Source organism: Terrapene carolina, unplaced genomic scaffold, assembly GCF_002925995.2.
Source record: "Terrapene carolina triunguis isolate 2854851 unplaced genomic scaffold, T_m_triunguis-2.0 Scaffold633, whole genome shotgun sequence".
Taxonomy (NCBI): Eukaryota; Metazoa; Chordata; order Testudines; family Emydidae; genus Terrapene; species Terrapene triunguis.
In genome coordinates, this window is record NW_020664984.1 from 3,020,726 (window position 1) to 3,037,558 (window position 16,833).

Here is a 16,833-nt window from a genome sequence, read left to right on the forward strand (position 1 = left end):
CCGGCCGGACCGGTCGCTAGCCGGGGTGGCAGTGAAGCAGCCGCGGGTCGGCCGGACCGGTCGCTAGCCAGGGTGACAGTTAAGTAGCCGCAGGCCAGGCCGGGGGACCGGTCGCTAGCCAGGGTCACAGTTAAGTAGCCGCAGGCCGGCCGGACCGGTCGCTAGCCAGGGTGGCGGTGAAGTAGCCTCCAGCCTGGTCTGTGGCGGACAGCAGGTGTTGCTGAGCCCTGCTCCCAGGGCCCGCAGCTACTGAACTGTCACCCTGGCTAGCGACCGGTCCGGCCGGCCAGTGCCTAGTTAATTGCACCCCCGTCTAGCTACATCCAACCAGCAACTATCTTCAGTCAGTGCAACGGTCTTTAGCTGCCTGGGGCTAGCAATAATTGCAATCTGTGAGCCTGATTCTGCTATTCCATCTGAAGCCAGTGTGGGGTTCTACACATGGAAATCCTGCCGGATCTGTCCCCTTGCTAGCCACAATCCAACAGGCAGATTGCCTCACTAATTCAGGCTTTGTAGCTAACAAGGTGGACAAGCCGGTCAGGTCTCCGGACTTCTCTTTGTTTGATTTTCCTTTTGACAATAGAGCACAGACCTTTAAAGGACAGTAAAAGATGCACAATGGGGTGCAGTGGAAAGCCAAATGCTGATATAAGTCATCTACTGCCGGTATTTTTAAGGCACCCATCAATCACTTTGATGTCTAAGCCCCAGTAAGTAGTAATAATCCTTGGCCCTTCTCTCCTCCATCCCCGGACCAAAGAGCCCTTTGCAAACAATAAAACCTCACAGGCCGTCTTCCCCAGGCGAGGCAGGCCCTGAGCCAGCCACTTGGTGGAACTGATCTGATGGAAGGAAGGAAGGAAGCGTAGCATTCAGGTAGCCAGTGCCAGGTTTGCCAATGTCAAGGATGGAAGTGAAGATCTTCAGAGCTAAACTCCTGGGCTGCTACAACTTGCGCTGAGGACCTGCTGCTGGGACTGTACCATACTCCCCGCTGTGGGTCAGGCGGGATACGTAGGGGACATTGACCGGTAGGTCACACAGACCAGGCCCCAGAGCCTCCATATACACACGGAGGTTCGCTCCATGCTCCAGACAGTCTTTGCACATGAATGAGAGATGCTAGGAAATAAAATGTCTCCTGATTTCCCACGGGAGCCTCTTAACCCAGCAAGGACTGTAGAGTGCTTTGCCTCAGACTGGGTGGCAGTGAGGAGTTAATGGGACGCAGCGCAAAGGAATCTGCTAAGCGACTAGCCATGTATTTGGGAGGAGAATGTTTCTAAGGGCTACCTGGCTCCCCCATTCCCACCTACTGGTTTCTTGATCTTCTTTAAAGGGTTGTGTTCAGCTCCTGGAAGAGAGGCGGGCAAGGGGGAGGAATTGGGAGCAGCTGCCAATCCGGCCATGGAGGCAGCTACGTTGAAATGCACTAGCCAGACGTACAGTTCCCTAAATTATTCTGGTGAACATTCATACGCACAGTGAAAAGCCTATAGTCGAGCAAGGCTTGAATTGCTAAAACACAGCTCCAGGACACCCCCTGCTGGGCAAGCGAGGGGTGTGTATTCCTGGCAGGATAAAACAATTATTCCAGTGTAGTAGCAGGATTTTATGTTTGTATTTTATATCATTTAAAATGAAGAATAAATAATAATAATATAGTATGTATTAAATGCATTGGTGTATGATTTGATTATATTTTGCCACCTTATTTTTTTTGAATAGTAATAAGGACCGGCCTAATGGGCCAGCAGCCGGAATCTGTGTCTGGACCGATTTCAAGGCAGTAACAGATCCTCTAAGGGTCACCAATTTGTTGTAGGTTTAGCATTTTAAAATAAGTAAAGGAATGCCAGGATTGTTTGCTTCTGCATTGCAATGTGATGTTCCTGTTTAAAATGTTCTGTGTGAATCAATTCTGTGTTGGGTGTGAATGAGGAATGTGGGGGTTAAGAGAGAAGGGTCAGGCCATCGCTGAACCAGATGGTCTAGGGAGGAGCCGGAGACAGACGCAAGGGTGCCAGGAGGCTGCAACACACCCCTATTGACGTGTCAGAGGAGGGGAGATTAACGACTCTAAAAATGAGACAGGCACCTATCGATGGGGACAAAATCGCGGTGATCAAAACCAGCATGAAATAACTCCCTAAGGAATGTAAAGAATACAAAGAACAATTTAAGAAAACAAGCACTCGTCAAACAACAATTGATTACAGCACCACGGTGCAAAATTCATTGGTCCCAATGAAGGAAAATCACGGTATAAACAGGGGGCCTTGCCATGAAACTTTGGGTTCGTCCTGCTAAGACTTTCCCGGAGCATCTTGTCGCGACCGACGGAACACAGCTCCTCCCTACTCGTGATCAACCTAGCTGGCCACTCGATTGATCCAAACTCTGGATTGGTAATTATAAGATCGACTGGCAGGTCAGTGTGTGTGTGTGTGTGTGGAGTGATTGAATGCATATGCTAATTGTTGTATCGTCAATAAACGCGGCATATTGCCTTTTCCCCCGAAAAAGATCCCGTGTGCTTCTTATAAGCAAAATTCCCTCCAGGTCATGCAGTGCAAGTGATCTCTATGGACTAAGCTGCCTGGATACACCTCTCAAATGTTAATTATTTTACCCTCCTGTGGGGTAGGGATGTATTAATACTTGGATTGTAAGCTCCTCCAGGAAACGGGCGGTTGTTTTGTTCTGTGTTTGTACAGCACCTAGAGCAATGGAGCCCTGATCTACCACTGGTCAAATAAATAATTATTACCTTCCATTTGCATATGGGGAAACTGAGGCAGGAAGCGATGTCATACCATGGCCAATGTTACAGAGACTCTACAAACTGGGAATTAAACTCATGAGTCCTAAGCCTTAGCCATAAGGCCATGCTTCCTCTCTCGTGCGGCTCTGAATGCTCAACTCCCATAGATCTCAATCTAATAGGCCTGGCTCCCTTCGGCCAGTGATGCATGTAGCAATCAGGGGAGGATTTTACAGGGGGTGGGTGAAATTCTCCCCAATGCAGAGGGACCTAGGGAAGGGCCCACAATACATGGCTCTAACTCTCTAAAAATGGCACCGGTTGGGGCCACAACTGTCCTCTCCAGCACCCGCCAAGCCAATTTGCTCAGTTTACAAGTCAAAAGAAGGCTTTTCTGGCTGCTGGCCCCACCAGGTCCCCTGGGGATCTGAGAGCCAAGAGGGGAGCCTTCCGTTCCCCCCCACCAGGAATGAAAGGTGAAGCAGGTCATCAGTGACACTTGCCCGTGTCTCCTCCCTTCGGCGGGGTGTCACAGCTGGAACTGACTGGAACGTAGCAAAGAACTGTGTCGCTGGTGCACAAGAAGAACTAGACCTTCCCCAATAGCTGGGCTGGCCCGGCAAGGCTAAGGGGGACAGACCCCGGCTCCCTCCCTTGGAGATGGGCTGGCCCCAGCTTTCTGTCCCAGGGCTGGCTGGTGTGGGCTTGCTGCCCGCCTGTGTTATGTGATCCTGCCGCAGAGCCCGGCTGCCTAGCTCCGACTGCTGTAGAGACTCCTGCTTTCCATGGGGAGGTCCCTGTTTCAATCCCTGGGGTTAGCCCTGCAGCCTCCCTCGTGCTGGCGGTGTAGGGTAAACAGGACTCAAAAGCATCCGTGATTTCCTGCAGCCGCTAAAACCAGCCGCTGTGACTTTGCTACGCACAGCAGAGCTATTTCCTGCGTGCAGAGGGGATCGATTTTACATCGTCACGGTTCAGGAGAGAACCCGGCTTTAAGGCCCACGTCAGTCCTGGGTTTGGGCTCCAGGGCATGAGTCTGATCTCACCGGCACCAGGTCACCCCCTCCAAGTCAGCGGAGTTTCAGCCCGGTACGAGGGGGGTAAGAGTCTCAGACTCAGGCTCGGCACGGGGCTCATAGCTGTGCAGGGCCTCGGATGTGCTCTCCGCACTGCTGTGAATTTCAGGCATTGTGCCCAATGCACAGACTGTGCTGTTGTTTCCTGGACCAGCCTTGGCCCACAAAGCTGCAGCTCCTGCACGGGGACTCAGCAGGAACAGGACTGGCTCCGTGCACCCCGCGTGGCTCACTCTAGAGCGCCGTGGGGGCGAGACATCACAGGTGCCGCCTCATGCGGGACAGCATTTCAGGGACAGGTGTAACCAAGAATCCAGGTCAGGCTCACGGATGCCTGACCCTGCCATTGTGCAGAGCCGGAAACCAGGGGCTGGGTCACTTGCCACAAACGAGAGCTGTAACCCAGGGGCCGTCAGCCAGGCTTGTGAACCACGGCCTCGTGGCTGTGACCTGCTGGCAGCCAAAGCTGTGGCCAGCACCATTTTATAGCTAACTATGGTACGGCACCAGACAGAGATAGAAGTTCTGCTCTTTACACCACAGTAAATCTGGAGTCACTCCACTGACTTCAGTGTGCCAGTGTAAACGAGAGCAGAACCTGGCCCAGAGGGCTAAATCTTGGTCCCACTGAAGTTAGCAGCAGAACAGTCAATCAGTCCAATGGAAGTAGCTGTCAGGGTCCCAGTTAGGGGACTCCCAGTAATCGTCCGTGGGTGTTGCTTTGCACAGAGCCACTGACCCCTGGGGAACGGATGGTATAACTGGCTATGTCCTGCTTGGAAGCCACGAACTGCTTAGACAGGAACGGCAGCTCTGGTCAATGTGGAACTCCCTGGTAATAAGTTCTCTGCATCACTGAACCCTGCAAAGCTCTTGGCCTGAATCCCACTGTCAGATCGAAGCAAATGCAAAGGTCTGACCCTGCGGATCAAACTAGGGGCAGGGCCGCCCCTCCATACATGACTGCACAAGACCTAGCGTAGTTTGTGCCCAAAGTAACAATGCTTTTGGGGCGCGCCGCAAAGGCATGTGGTCCCTGCTAGCAGGATCAGGACCCTGTGTGGGAGGCGCTTGCAAGGAAAAGTGCAGAGGAGAAATGTTAAGTGTTGTTGGTCACATCATATTAGCTAGGACTGGGAGTGCAGCGCACACTACATAGAAAGATCCTGGACTAACCCAAAAGCCACCTGCAAAAGGAAATAGACTGTTTTGTAGCATTTTTTGGCATCTTTATAATGAATGAAGGAGGCTTGAAAATTGGCTTTTGAATTTTTCAATTTCTGTTTGTTTTTTTACATTAGAAATTCAGGACTTATCTACACAGCTTTTCCCCGAAGACTCCATGGACAATTTGAGAATGAACAGTGTCGGTCATCGGACATAGCAAAGAAGTGAAACTTGATTCAACCTTGATTTATTTCACTAGGAGAGTGGTGAAGCACTGGAATGGGTTACCTAGGGAGTGGTGGAATCTCCATCCTTAGAGGTTTTTAAGGCCCGGCTTGACAAAGCCCTGGCTGGGATGATTTAGTGGGTGTTGGTCCTGCTTTGAGCAGGGGGTTGGACTAGATGACCTCCTGAGGTCTCTTCCAACAAGAAAGGTTGATTCTCATTGGTTAATAACAGTGACAAGATACAGCAATTTCCTGCAATATCCTGGAAAAACCTTACTGAATTAAGTTTAAGTATCTTAGAAGTTCATTGTATTAAAAATGCAAATGGTTACGTATTACTGTGGGATTGTATGTAACATCTGTGAGGGGAAGACGTGACTCATGTAACCCCTGGGAAGTGTGAGGAGATTGAAATGACTCTTTTGAACAAGAGTCAAGACAAGAAGGAACTTTTAGTCGAGTGGGTTTCCTAGGAAATACTTAGGAGAAGGGAATGCAAATACACACCTCCAGACCCATACTTTTGAAACTGCACCCTAAGGAGAAACCCACTGTCTGCTAATTACTTATTCCCAGGATCAAAGTCCCAGTGAAGGACAGACTTATTCCTGGGTGTGTTTGTTCTGAGCTCCCAGCTGTGTTATAAACTTGTGACCACAGACACACCCCTGAGTGGGGTCTGAAGGCTTGTTCACCTACCAGAAGCCTTGTGGGATTTGGGGTGATCTCTGGCACACTTATTAGCATGAGCGTTGGTTCTCTGATTGTTTTGTCTGGAATGCTTTTCCCTTAAGAATCAATGTGCTTGCTTAGGAAGAGCAGGGTGGTAACTTAACTGTGGGTAATTACACTGTTTATAGCCTCGGAGGAAGCAAGGCAAAGCAGGCCTGCTGAGGCTGTCTGTGTCACTGGGGAATTCATAGCGTAGGCAGGGAATTGTGCAGCCTGGAAAAAGCCCAGTCAGGAGGGAAAGAGACGTGGGTCTCTGGCCAGGAGAGGTGACAGCCGGGAGACCGGAAGCCTAGAGTGGGTGTACTGGCTGGACCATGAAGGGGAAATACAGGTGCAGTTGCCCTGAACTGTGACAGTAACCCTTAAAACATGGCAACTAAATAGAGTCTTTATACTAAATCTGGTCCGTCAGCTCAAACTATAGCGGCTTGTAACATCTACACCTAAATGCCCCAGGTTTGGTCCCCCCAGGCACCAGATACTCGAGAAAAGCAAAATTATTCATTCTCCTCGTTATTAGTGTTGCAAGATCCTTTGGTAAAAGGTAAATCAGCATTTGTAGTACTTGAATGCCAAGCGATATTCCCTACCCAAGAGTCAGCCGTACAGGGGGCCATGTAGCCAGGAAATCCCCTGCGGTTTCCACCAAGATCACAAGTATGAAAGTCCATTTTCCTGCAGCAGTCGGTTTCTCATGTCAGAGTTCAGGAGGCAAATAGAGCCGGTCGGAACATTGCGGGGGTGTCCAAATGGGCGAGGAAAAACTCTGCCATGACTCACGCAAAGCAGAGAGGTGCACCCGGGTCTCCAACCACCGCAGCCAGTGCTCTAACCACTAGGCCACCGCGTCCTGAATCAAACCCCTCCGCTTTTCTGTGAAATGGGGCCGTTTCGACACAGTCCAGTTGCCACGAAAACGTTCAAAAGCTTTTGGGTTTGCTCCAGTGTGGAACAACACCGCCTCTGAAATCCCGCTGGGCTCTCCACGGCCATACATCCTACACCCAGGCCCCTTTTGCACCCCTCTGGCAAAGCCAGAGAGCTCTGCAGGGTGGAGCAGGCATCGGTTCAGGACACCAACCTCTGCCGGAGACACCTGCAGCACCTTCAAGCGCTCCCACCTACCACTGGCCTGGGCTGTCCCTTCCCTGCTCAGCTGTAAGCTCGGAGGGGCTCCCCTCCCAGGCTGGAGTGGCTGCAGGACACAGAAAGGGCTTCCGGAGGGTTTTGCAAGCTGGGAGCTCATCCCTGGCTGAGGCGAGCAGGAAAGCAGGGAAAATGTGTCCCCGACACCCGCGAGCCACCCGGGCCCCTCCTGTCCCAGGAGAACTGAAATCAATGTCCTGACTGAGGCACATTTCTCTGTGCAGCAGAGCACTCCAAACGCCACAGCTGGGCCGTGGGTCAGGGCTGGGCTGCACAACAGGCCTGTGTCATTCAGTGCTCAGCGAGAGAAACAAAGCCAGCAGGACGGAGTCCAGCACAGGCTCTGCCAGGCAAATGAAACAGACGGAGCTTCCCGAGTGCAGGGGAAGAGCAAGTCCTGTCCCTCCCCAGCAGCGCGAGGGAGATCAGACCCATTGCCACCTCCAGCAACCTCCTGCAGCTGCCAGAAACTCCGGGGGTGCTGCCTTCAGAGCCCAGCTCTCCACACCCACAGCACCCTCCCTCCGAGGGGCTCAATGCACTTTGCAAACGTTAGCATGGTCTCCCAACCCCGTGTGGGGTGGGGGGAATCTCTCCCAAGTCACAGAAGGGAAACTGAGGCACGGAGACAGTGGAATGACCTGCCTGTGGTCACAAAGTGAGTCACTTGCAGAGCTGAAAGATAAAACCCAGGTCCTCATCTCCCGTGCTTTAACCACTCGGCTACGCCTTCTATCTAATTGCTCGTTCACTCTCTCTCCCTCTGGATCCTGCCAGGAAGTCTCCCTTGTGTGCTTTGCTGTAGTGAGTCCAACTCACTAGGAGTGAAATTCACCCCCGTGCTGGGGCCCTGACCCCACTTAAGACCCTGGTGGACCCTATCTGGCTGCAGGATCTGTGTGCAAGGTCAGTTTCCCCCTATCAGAATCAAGTGGATCAATTCCCAAGAGCAGAGACTTTTCACTGGGCCGAGGTGGGCAGTGCAGCCACAGAGAGGGGGTTATAAATAGCGTGAAATGATCTGGAGGCTTTACCAGCCGCTGTTTTCTTGCATCGTCATAGCCTCGGTTCAGAGGCCTGGCGAGACGAATCAGAAACACCGGGGGAATAAGTGGGCTGGGGCGTAGGGCAGTTTGAACGCACCGTGGGAAGACCCAGAATGATTTTAGACATGTAGGCCCCCTCAGTGCACTCAAGGGTTAATAAAGGATGGCTGCAGTAACTTGATCTGGAAACCACAGGCGTGTGTCTCTGCAGCCTGGAAAAATCCCCAGGATAGACCGTTAGCTCAAAGCCCAGGATTTTCACTCCCTCTTAGGGCATGATCCCAAGAGGTGCTCAGTTCTCACTGAAGCCAACAGAAGCACTCAGCACCTCACAGGATTGGGCCCTTGAAGCTTAGAGACACAATATTCTACAGCTAGAGAACAGAGTGAACCCCCATGTAAGCCACAGGCGCCCGGGAGAACCTCCATCCGTCAATCAACTCCAATGAGTATCCTTCACAGGATGCAACCTTAATTCTTCCATGTCCAGAAACCTGCCTCCAGGCTCTGCTCTCAGACACACCCATGCCTCTGCTAACCCCCATGGATTTACTCCAGTGTAACAGCAGGACCTGGCCCCACGGTCCTGCTCCCCTCTCTGCCCCAGAATGAGCCTCCTTGGGCAATTCGGGCTGCTTTTCTGTGCCTCGATTTCCCGTCTGTAAAATGGGGACAATGGCACCAGAGGAGTTCGGGTGCCTTCATTCATCTGTGCTTACAGAGGGCCTGGGGAGCCATGGGTGGGCGGGGACAGAGAATGACCAGAAAGAAGAGGCGACATTCTTCTTCTGTCCAACAATAAAACTTTCCCCTTGGGTTTGAAATGCTTGTTTTCTCCCAAGGGAAGCGGGAGGGGAGAGGCTCTGTGTTATTCCCCAACTGGCAGTGCCAGCTGCAGGCTGCAGAATGCTCCGCCCCTGCTTTGCCCTCTCAATCCCTTCCATGGTGCCTTTCTCCCTCCTGCTAACCCAGGGCTCTTACCTTCAAACACCACCGAGCAGTAAGAGTCGCTGATGTCTGTATCCGGCGTCTGGACATTTTCAGCATGGAGAATGAAAACCCTGAGCATTCCTTCAGCCGGGGATGGGCTTGCCTGCTTCCCTCCGGGATGGTTTATGTCCCTGCAGCCAGCCCTGTCTCCCTTCTGCCATATGAGTGGCTGGCACATTTATACTTGTCAGACAGACAGCGAAGCAGCTCTTAAAGGGGAAGGGACCCATTTGAATTCAGAGTGTATAAAAAAGGACCCTCTTGGACAAAGGAGATGCTAATCAGTAACTGTTGTTAGTTCAATAAACTCTTTGGGGCAGGGACTGTGTCTGCCTTGGGGTGCTTATTGGGGTTCCCAATTTTGGTTGGACACATTCCCGGAGGTTTCAGCCTATGGTATAATCTTTCATTAAAGCAGCGGCTCTCAACTTTTCCAGATGACTGTTCCCCCTTTCCGGAGTCTGATTTGTCTTCCGTGCCCCCAAGTTTCACCTCACTTAAAAACGACTTGCTTACAAAATCAGACATCAAAATACAAGTGTCACAGCCTGAACAATTGCCGACTTTCTCATTTTTACCATAAATTATAAAATAAAACAGTTGGAATATAAATATTGTACTTACATTTCAGTATATCGTAGATAGAGCAGTATAAACAAGTCCTCGTCTGTATGAAATTGTAGTTTGTCCTGACTTCGCTAGTGCATTTCCTGTTATAAAACTAGGCAAATCTCTAGATGAGTTGATATACCCCCTGGAAGAGCTCTGCGTATCCCCAGGGGTACGGGTACCCCTGGTTGAGAACTACTGAATTAAAGGTTAATCTTTAATTCCTGGAGACTCCAGGACAATCCTGGAGGGTTGCAGCCCTAGTGTTTATACTGCATTTAGCGCCTGGGGCCTCTGGAAGTTATTGCAACACTTAGGGTGTCTGGAAGTTATTGCAATACAGCTAATCACTAATAGGAATATTCCCAACAGATCCGTTGTTGGACATTTGGGGACACACGTTTTGAATGGTGCAATCTGCTGGTGATCCGATGGCACACGGTCCCAGCCCGCTCCCTGACTCACAGCAATTCCCTAACACCGCTCTGAATTCCTCTGGCGCTGGCTGGCTGAGGACCCCCAAAGCTTTTTAATGTCCAGGAGAGTCTGACGCCGCACACGATGCAAGCGAGGTGCTTGCTACGGACTCCACTTTGCAGCTAGGGAAACCGAGGCACAGAGCAGTGAAGGGATGTGCCCAAGGTGACCACGGTAGCAGAGCCAGCTCCCCTGCCTCGGACCGTTCTGCTTTCTCCAGAAGATCACCCAGCTGGTTCAGGGATGCTCTGTCTCCACATTCAATAGCACAGTAGCAGGGTGTTTTTGGAGAAACCTTCCTTAGCCTGGAAACTCTTTCCCTCTGCTCCCCCACAGCACGAATTTTCTGCCAGTGGGCCCGATCCTGAGCCCGCTCCTGTCTTCAGAGCGGAGGATGCTCAGCCCCTGGCAGGACTGGGCCCATTCAGATCAGACCCCTCTAGACAAGCTTTGGCAATGCATTACTGATGGAGAGGTTTCTCCCCTAGCTTAGGTACCTGTATGGCCTCTGATGCCACAGTATCTGACTGCATCAGTCTTGAATGGATTTATTCTCCCAACACTCCTGCCAGGTAGGGCTGGGCTATAATCTCCGCTGTACAGATGGGAAACTGAGGCACAGAGAGACCAAATGACTAGTCCAGCAGTTCAATGGCAAAGCCAAGGATTGAACCCAAGAGCCCTGGGTCCCAAGCCAGGGCTCTGTCTGCTAGCTAGCCCTGCCTCCCCTTCCCTGGGACTGTCTCCCATGGGTACCATACCACCATGTGACACTTGCTCATGGGAGGCGGGTGAACGAGCCATTGAGAGAGGCTAGCCCCTGGCCCCTCCCCTTCTGCCTGAGGCCCCGCCCCTCCCCATCCGCCCCCACCAGAGCCCAGCACACATCCCCTCGCGGCCACCAGCCCCGCTGCGTACCCCCTGCCCTGGAGTGCCGGGCAAAGGGCTTGATCCCAGTGCCCCAACCCCAGTGCACCAGGTGGGTGTTGTGGCCGGAGCGCCCCTCACCCCAGCGCTGGGCGGCACGGTCCCAGTGCCCCCAACTCCAGCCCCCGAGTGCCGAGCGGGCGGTGCAACATGCCTCAGCCCCAGCGCCCCCAGCCCCAGCTTGCCTGCCCCAGCCTCACCGCCCCAGCAGAGCAGGAAGGGAACTGGAAGCAGGCAGGAGGGGGCCTAGGGCAGAGCGTGGGTGGGGCCACACCACGCTGTTTGGGGAGGCACAGCCTCCCCTGGCCTATGATACCCACCACCCATGCACGTGCTTTAGCATTTGGCACTGAGTGATGGGTGCATAAAACAAAATACCCCTGATACCCAGCGCATGCATAAGCCCTGAACTACACAGCTACAACCGGAGCCCAAGGGCAGCACCAGTCCCCTAGCACCCAGCCTGGGGGGAAAGTGATGCTCAGTTCCCGACCCAGCAGTCAGTCTAAAGCAAGGCTTCTCTCTGCCTTTCCATTCCACTTCCTGGGTCAGTGAGAGAATAGATTTTAAGGCCAAAAGGGAATCATAGAATATCAGGGTTGGAAGGGACCTCAGGAGGTATCTAGTCCAACCCCCTGCTCAAAGCAGGACCAACCCCAACTAAATCATCCCAGCCAGGGCTTTGTCCAGCCTGACCTTAAAAACCTCTAAGGAAGGAGATTCCACCACCTCCCTAGGGAACCCATTCCAGTGCTTCACCACCCTCCTAGTGAAAAAGTTTTTCCTAATATCCAACCTAAACTTCCCCAATTGCAACTTGAGACCATTACTCCTTGTTCTGTCATCTGGTACCACTGAGAACAGTCTAGATCCATCCTCTTTGGAACCCCCCTTCAGGTAGTTGAAAGCAGCTATTAAATCCCCCCTCACTCTTCTCTTCTGCAGACTAAACAATCCCAGTTCCCTCAGCCTCTCCTCGTAAGTCATGTGCTCCAGACCTCTGATCATTTTTGTTGCCCAAGACCATTAGATCTTCTAGGCTGCGCTCTGGTATAGCCCAGGACATTACATTTCCCCCTGGCACCCCTGTCTTGAGCCCAGTAACTTGTGCTTGGTCAGCGGGGATCTTCCAGAAAGGCAGCCAGTCTAGGGTGACCTCCTGTCCTGAAATACACATTTCAAGTCCCAGTCCTGGGCTGAATGACTCCAGGACAGCATTGCTCCTGGATTCCCTGCGGCACCGCTCTGGGACTGCCTGAGGCTCAGGGGCGGTGTCAGCCTCTTCCCGGTGGGCGGGGCTGCGTTTGGCCTTAGCACCCCCTTGCCACGAGGTCCCGCCCCCTGCTCCTCCCCTCTCCCCCAAGCCCCGCCACACTAGAGACAGGGAAACCGAGGCACAGAGATGAGACGTGATTTGCCTGCGCCACAGCGGCTGAAGCAACGGGATTAGTTTCCAGGAGTTTCCTGCTCCTGGGCCTGTGCTCAGATCACATCTCTCTCTCCCCCTGGCCTGCTGCCCCAGCATCTTAGTGACAACTGGCAGGCTGCCCCCTTAGGGGCATCAACTTCTCCAAGTCCTGCCTTCACACGGGGACATCCACCCTGAAAAATACCAGCAGGTGGGAGCGTCTGGCACAAAGTGGTGCTGTGGGTGAGTTCCTTGTGCTATTTAAGGGGAGAATTATTTTTACTTGCTGGGCAGATTTCATCTGGGGTCAACCATCAACTTCTCTTAACTTTCTGAATTCAGTAAAGCCGCCGAGGACCAGAGTCAGCTCCCGGGTGCAACACCACTGACACCGGTGCCTTTACACCAGGGATTAATTTGGATCAGCTTTGCTGACACTTCAGCCGACCCAGGGGCTGATTTAGATAATGTTCCACAAGTGCTGGCAGTGAGAGCCCCTTCTTTAGTGTTTAAACAGGATCCCGAATGTCCAACCTGGCTCCGAGCCAGGGCAGAATTAAAGAAACAGCCTCCGCTCTTGAGAAGATAACAGGCCGCTCCAGAACTTTCGCAATAATTTAGAGCATTGGACATTTACCATGCGGCCCTGGAACTCACCAAGCAGATGTGTGTGCACTTTATTGAGCTGTCCACTTCTAGCATAACCCACCATATGCTGGGTGCTTTCCAAACATCAAAGGAGGCACATCCCTCCCCCCAGAGTTTGCAATGGAAGGGCATGTCTAGACCACACACTTAAAAATGTCCCCACCAAGTGTGAAGCTAGGGTCAAGCAAAAGCAGCTAACATGCCAGAGGTCCCCAAACTGTGGGGCTCACCTCCCTAGGGGGGCACAGAGGAACATTCAGGGGGGTGCAGTGGGGCCCCGGCCAGCCCGCACGTGGGGAGGGGAGGGAGCACCACCCAGCCCCACTCCGACCCCGCCCCTAACCCCAGTTCCTGGCTCCACCCCCAGCCTTGGCCACGGCTCTATTCCCAGCCCCGCCCCCCGCTTCGGCCCCCTGTGACCCCAACCCCAAGTTGTGGTCCCACTACTTGGGGGGGGGGAGGCAGACAGGGGAAAGGGATGGACATGACCGTGAAAAGTTTGGGGACTGCTGTGTTGGACTGTGTCTAGACTAGAGAACACACTTTCAAACACACCCTATTTACCTATCTAGACAGGCACCGGGACAGGTTAAAAGGGGCAGAAGGTTTAAGCGGTCAAGGTAGCAGATGGCCAGGGCTTGGGAATACAGGCCAACCTTTCCAGATCTGGTGGCCTGATGTTAGGCACCAAACCCTGCTAGACACCTAACGAACAATGGCCTGCGTTTCGGAGCTCCGCAGCTTGTATTCACGTCCACGGGCGTTGCAGACGGTGCAGCACCTTTGAAAGTCGGCTCGCTTCTGTCTGGGCGCGCAACCTACAGATTCAGTCGCTGAGCCATCAGCAACCAAGCTGGACCATCCTAGCAACCACATTTTCACACCGCAGTCCCTTTCGGCACCATAAATACTTCTCTCCAGCCAGCCACGTTCTCACGCTGATCAGCAGCTTTAGTTACGGTGCAAGTGAACTAAGACCACCACTCTGCAGGAAGCAGCATGGTGCCGTAGCTGGGGCACTGGGCTGTGAGCCCGGACACCTGGGAGCTAGTCCCAGCTTTGCCACTGACCTATTTGATCCTGGCCCCATCCTTTCCCCTCCCACCCTTTGTCTGTTTAGACTGGGGACTCTGGGAAAGGGACTGTCTCTAGGTGTCTGTACAGCGCCTAGCACCTTGTGGCTAGTAAGTGCCACCGTAAAGCTACTTTAATTTGTATTGCTATAAAGAGCAACAGAGACCAGCCAAGACACCAGCCCTTTCAAAGAGCCCTCTTCTTCTGTGAGGCCCACAGCAAAGAATTTAATACCTCAGGCACGGATCCTAGAGGAGGCACGTCCACACAGACTGCAGTGGGACTCTCAGCACGGGGTTTGCCCACTCAGATCAGACTGCAGGGTGAGGTCCTCAGCCATCCCCACCTCTGGGATTCCCAGGCTCCTCTGTCTCTATTGGTAGGATGCTGGGTGCAGAGACTGCATTTTATTATTCAGATTAAAAATAAGGCACTTGTTTATAACATTGCGAGTGAGTGACCATTGGAACAAACTGCCCAGGGAAGTGGTGGATTCTCTATCTCTTGATGTCTTCAGCTCAAGACTGACAGCCTTTCTGGAAGATGCTCTTCAGCCAAACAAGTTACTTGACTCGGTGCAAGCTGATGGCCTAAACTACGCAGGCCAGAGTAGCTAATCCGATGGTTCCTGCTGACCTTAAACTCTATTAATCAAGTTTTGAGCGTTAATTGATCTCCACCGACAAATAAGAACGGCCATACTGGGTCAGACCAAAGGTCCATGTAGCCCAGTATCCTGTCTTCCGACAATGGCCAATGCCAAGTGCCCCAGAGGGAATGAACAGAACAGGTAATCATCAAGTGATCCACCCCGTCCTCAGCTTCTGGCAAACAGAGGCTAGGGACACCATCCCTGCTCATCCTGGCTAATAGCTATTGATGGACCTATCCTCCATGAATTTATCTAGTTCTTTTTTGACCCGTTATAGTCTTGGCCTCACAACATCCTCTGGCAAAGAGTTCCACAGGTTGACTGTGCGGTGTGTGAAAAAATACTTCCTTTTGTTTGTTTTAAACCTGCTGCCTACTAATTTCATTTGGTGACCCCTAGTTCCTGTTATGAGAAGGAGTAAACAACACTTCCTTATTTACTTTCTCTACACCAGTCATGATTTTATAGACCTCTGTCATACGCCCCTCCCCTTAGTCGTCTCTTTTCCACGCTGAAAAATCCCTGTTTTATTAATCTCTCCTTGTACAGAAGCCATTCCCTACCCCTAATAATTTTTGTTGCTCTTTTCTGAATCTTTTCCAATTCCAATATATCTCTTTTGAGATGGGGCGACCACATCTGCACGTACTATTCAAGCTGTGGGCGTACCGTGGATTTATATAGAGGCAGTATGATATTTTCTGTCTTATTATCTATCCCTTTCTTAATGATGCCCAACATTCTGTTCGCTTTTTGACCGCCGCTGCACACTGAGTGGATGTTTTCAGAGAACTATCCACAATGACTCCAAGATCTTTCTTGAGTGGTAACAGCTAATTTAGACCCCCATCATTTTATAGGTATAGCTAGCATTGTTTTCTCCAATGTGCATTACTTTGCATTTATCAACATTGAATTTCATCTGACATTTTGTTACCCAGTTTTCAGAGATCCTTTTGTAGCTCTTCGCAGTCTGCCTGGGACTTAACTATCTTGAATGGTTTTGTATCATTGGCAATACTGATAACTGTGACCCTAAGGATCCCCATGGTCACACCCTACACACTTTTGTAATAATCTTGGTACAAAATATCCTTGTGAGGTCAGGAGCAGCGGAAGCACCCTAAAAGTAGGGAGGCCACAGGTGCCCAAACCATGGCCCCACCCTACACATGCCACACTGCCCTGAGGCCCCACTGTCACACACCCCCCCTTCTTCCTGAGGCTACACCCCTGCACCACCCATTCCCCCAAGATCCCAATCCCCACTCACTCCTCTCTGACCCCTCTTCCCCCTTATGGTCAGTTAAAAGGGTGGGGCATGGCCCCCTGGCCCCCGCTGTTCCAGCACCAGACAGACACAAGGGATCAGAGTTCCTAGAAGCTGAGAAAGACGGGTTCTTCAAGCAAGGGGGCTTGAAGTCTCTGGGAATTGAATATAGAAAACTGCTTAGACAAAGTTCCTTCATCGAGGAAGACATGGGAAGCCAGACCTTTGTGCTTCTGTGGAAGGTCCTAAGAGAAAATCAGCGAGGGCTGGGAAGAATGACTGGTGAAAGAAACCATCTTGAACAAAGCCTGGACCGTGGTAGATTGTTTTAGACGTGTAGACGCATGTTTTCACTTTAATTTGCTTGTAACCCTTTCTATCTTTACTTCTTTTACTTGGCATCACTTAACCTTGGTCCTTTTGTTCATAACTGTGTTTTATTTTTCCTACCTGTATAAACCAACTCAGTGGTGTGTGTAAATGGAAGGGTGTATTTACCCCAGTTAATAAACTATGATGTGCTTTTGTGTCTCTAGAGCAGTGGCCCCCAACGCGGCGCCCGCCGGGGCATTTATGTGTGCCCACCTAGTGCCCAGCAGGGGAGAGAAGCCGCGGCC

General features: G+C 51.9%; 1 protein-coding gene across 1 annotated transcript in view; it reads right to left on the bottom strand.

The window, feature by feature from the left end:
- The window catches only part of DYSF (dysferlin), a 270,372-nt gene extending 261,133 nt beyond the window's left edge, over positions 1-9,239 (bottom strand). Inside the window, exon 1 of the mRNA XM_029913433.1 lies at positions 9,143-9,239. Coding sequence (XP_029769293.1) covers positions 9,143-9,230 — 88 coding nt within the window. The 5' untranslated portion in view covers positions 9,231-9,239. The remainder of the gene's footprint in view (positions 1-9,142) is intronic.
- Between the last annotated feature and the right edge of the window lie 7,594 nt (positions 9,240-16,833).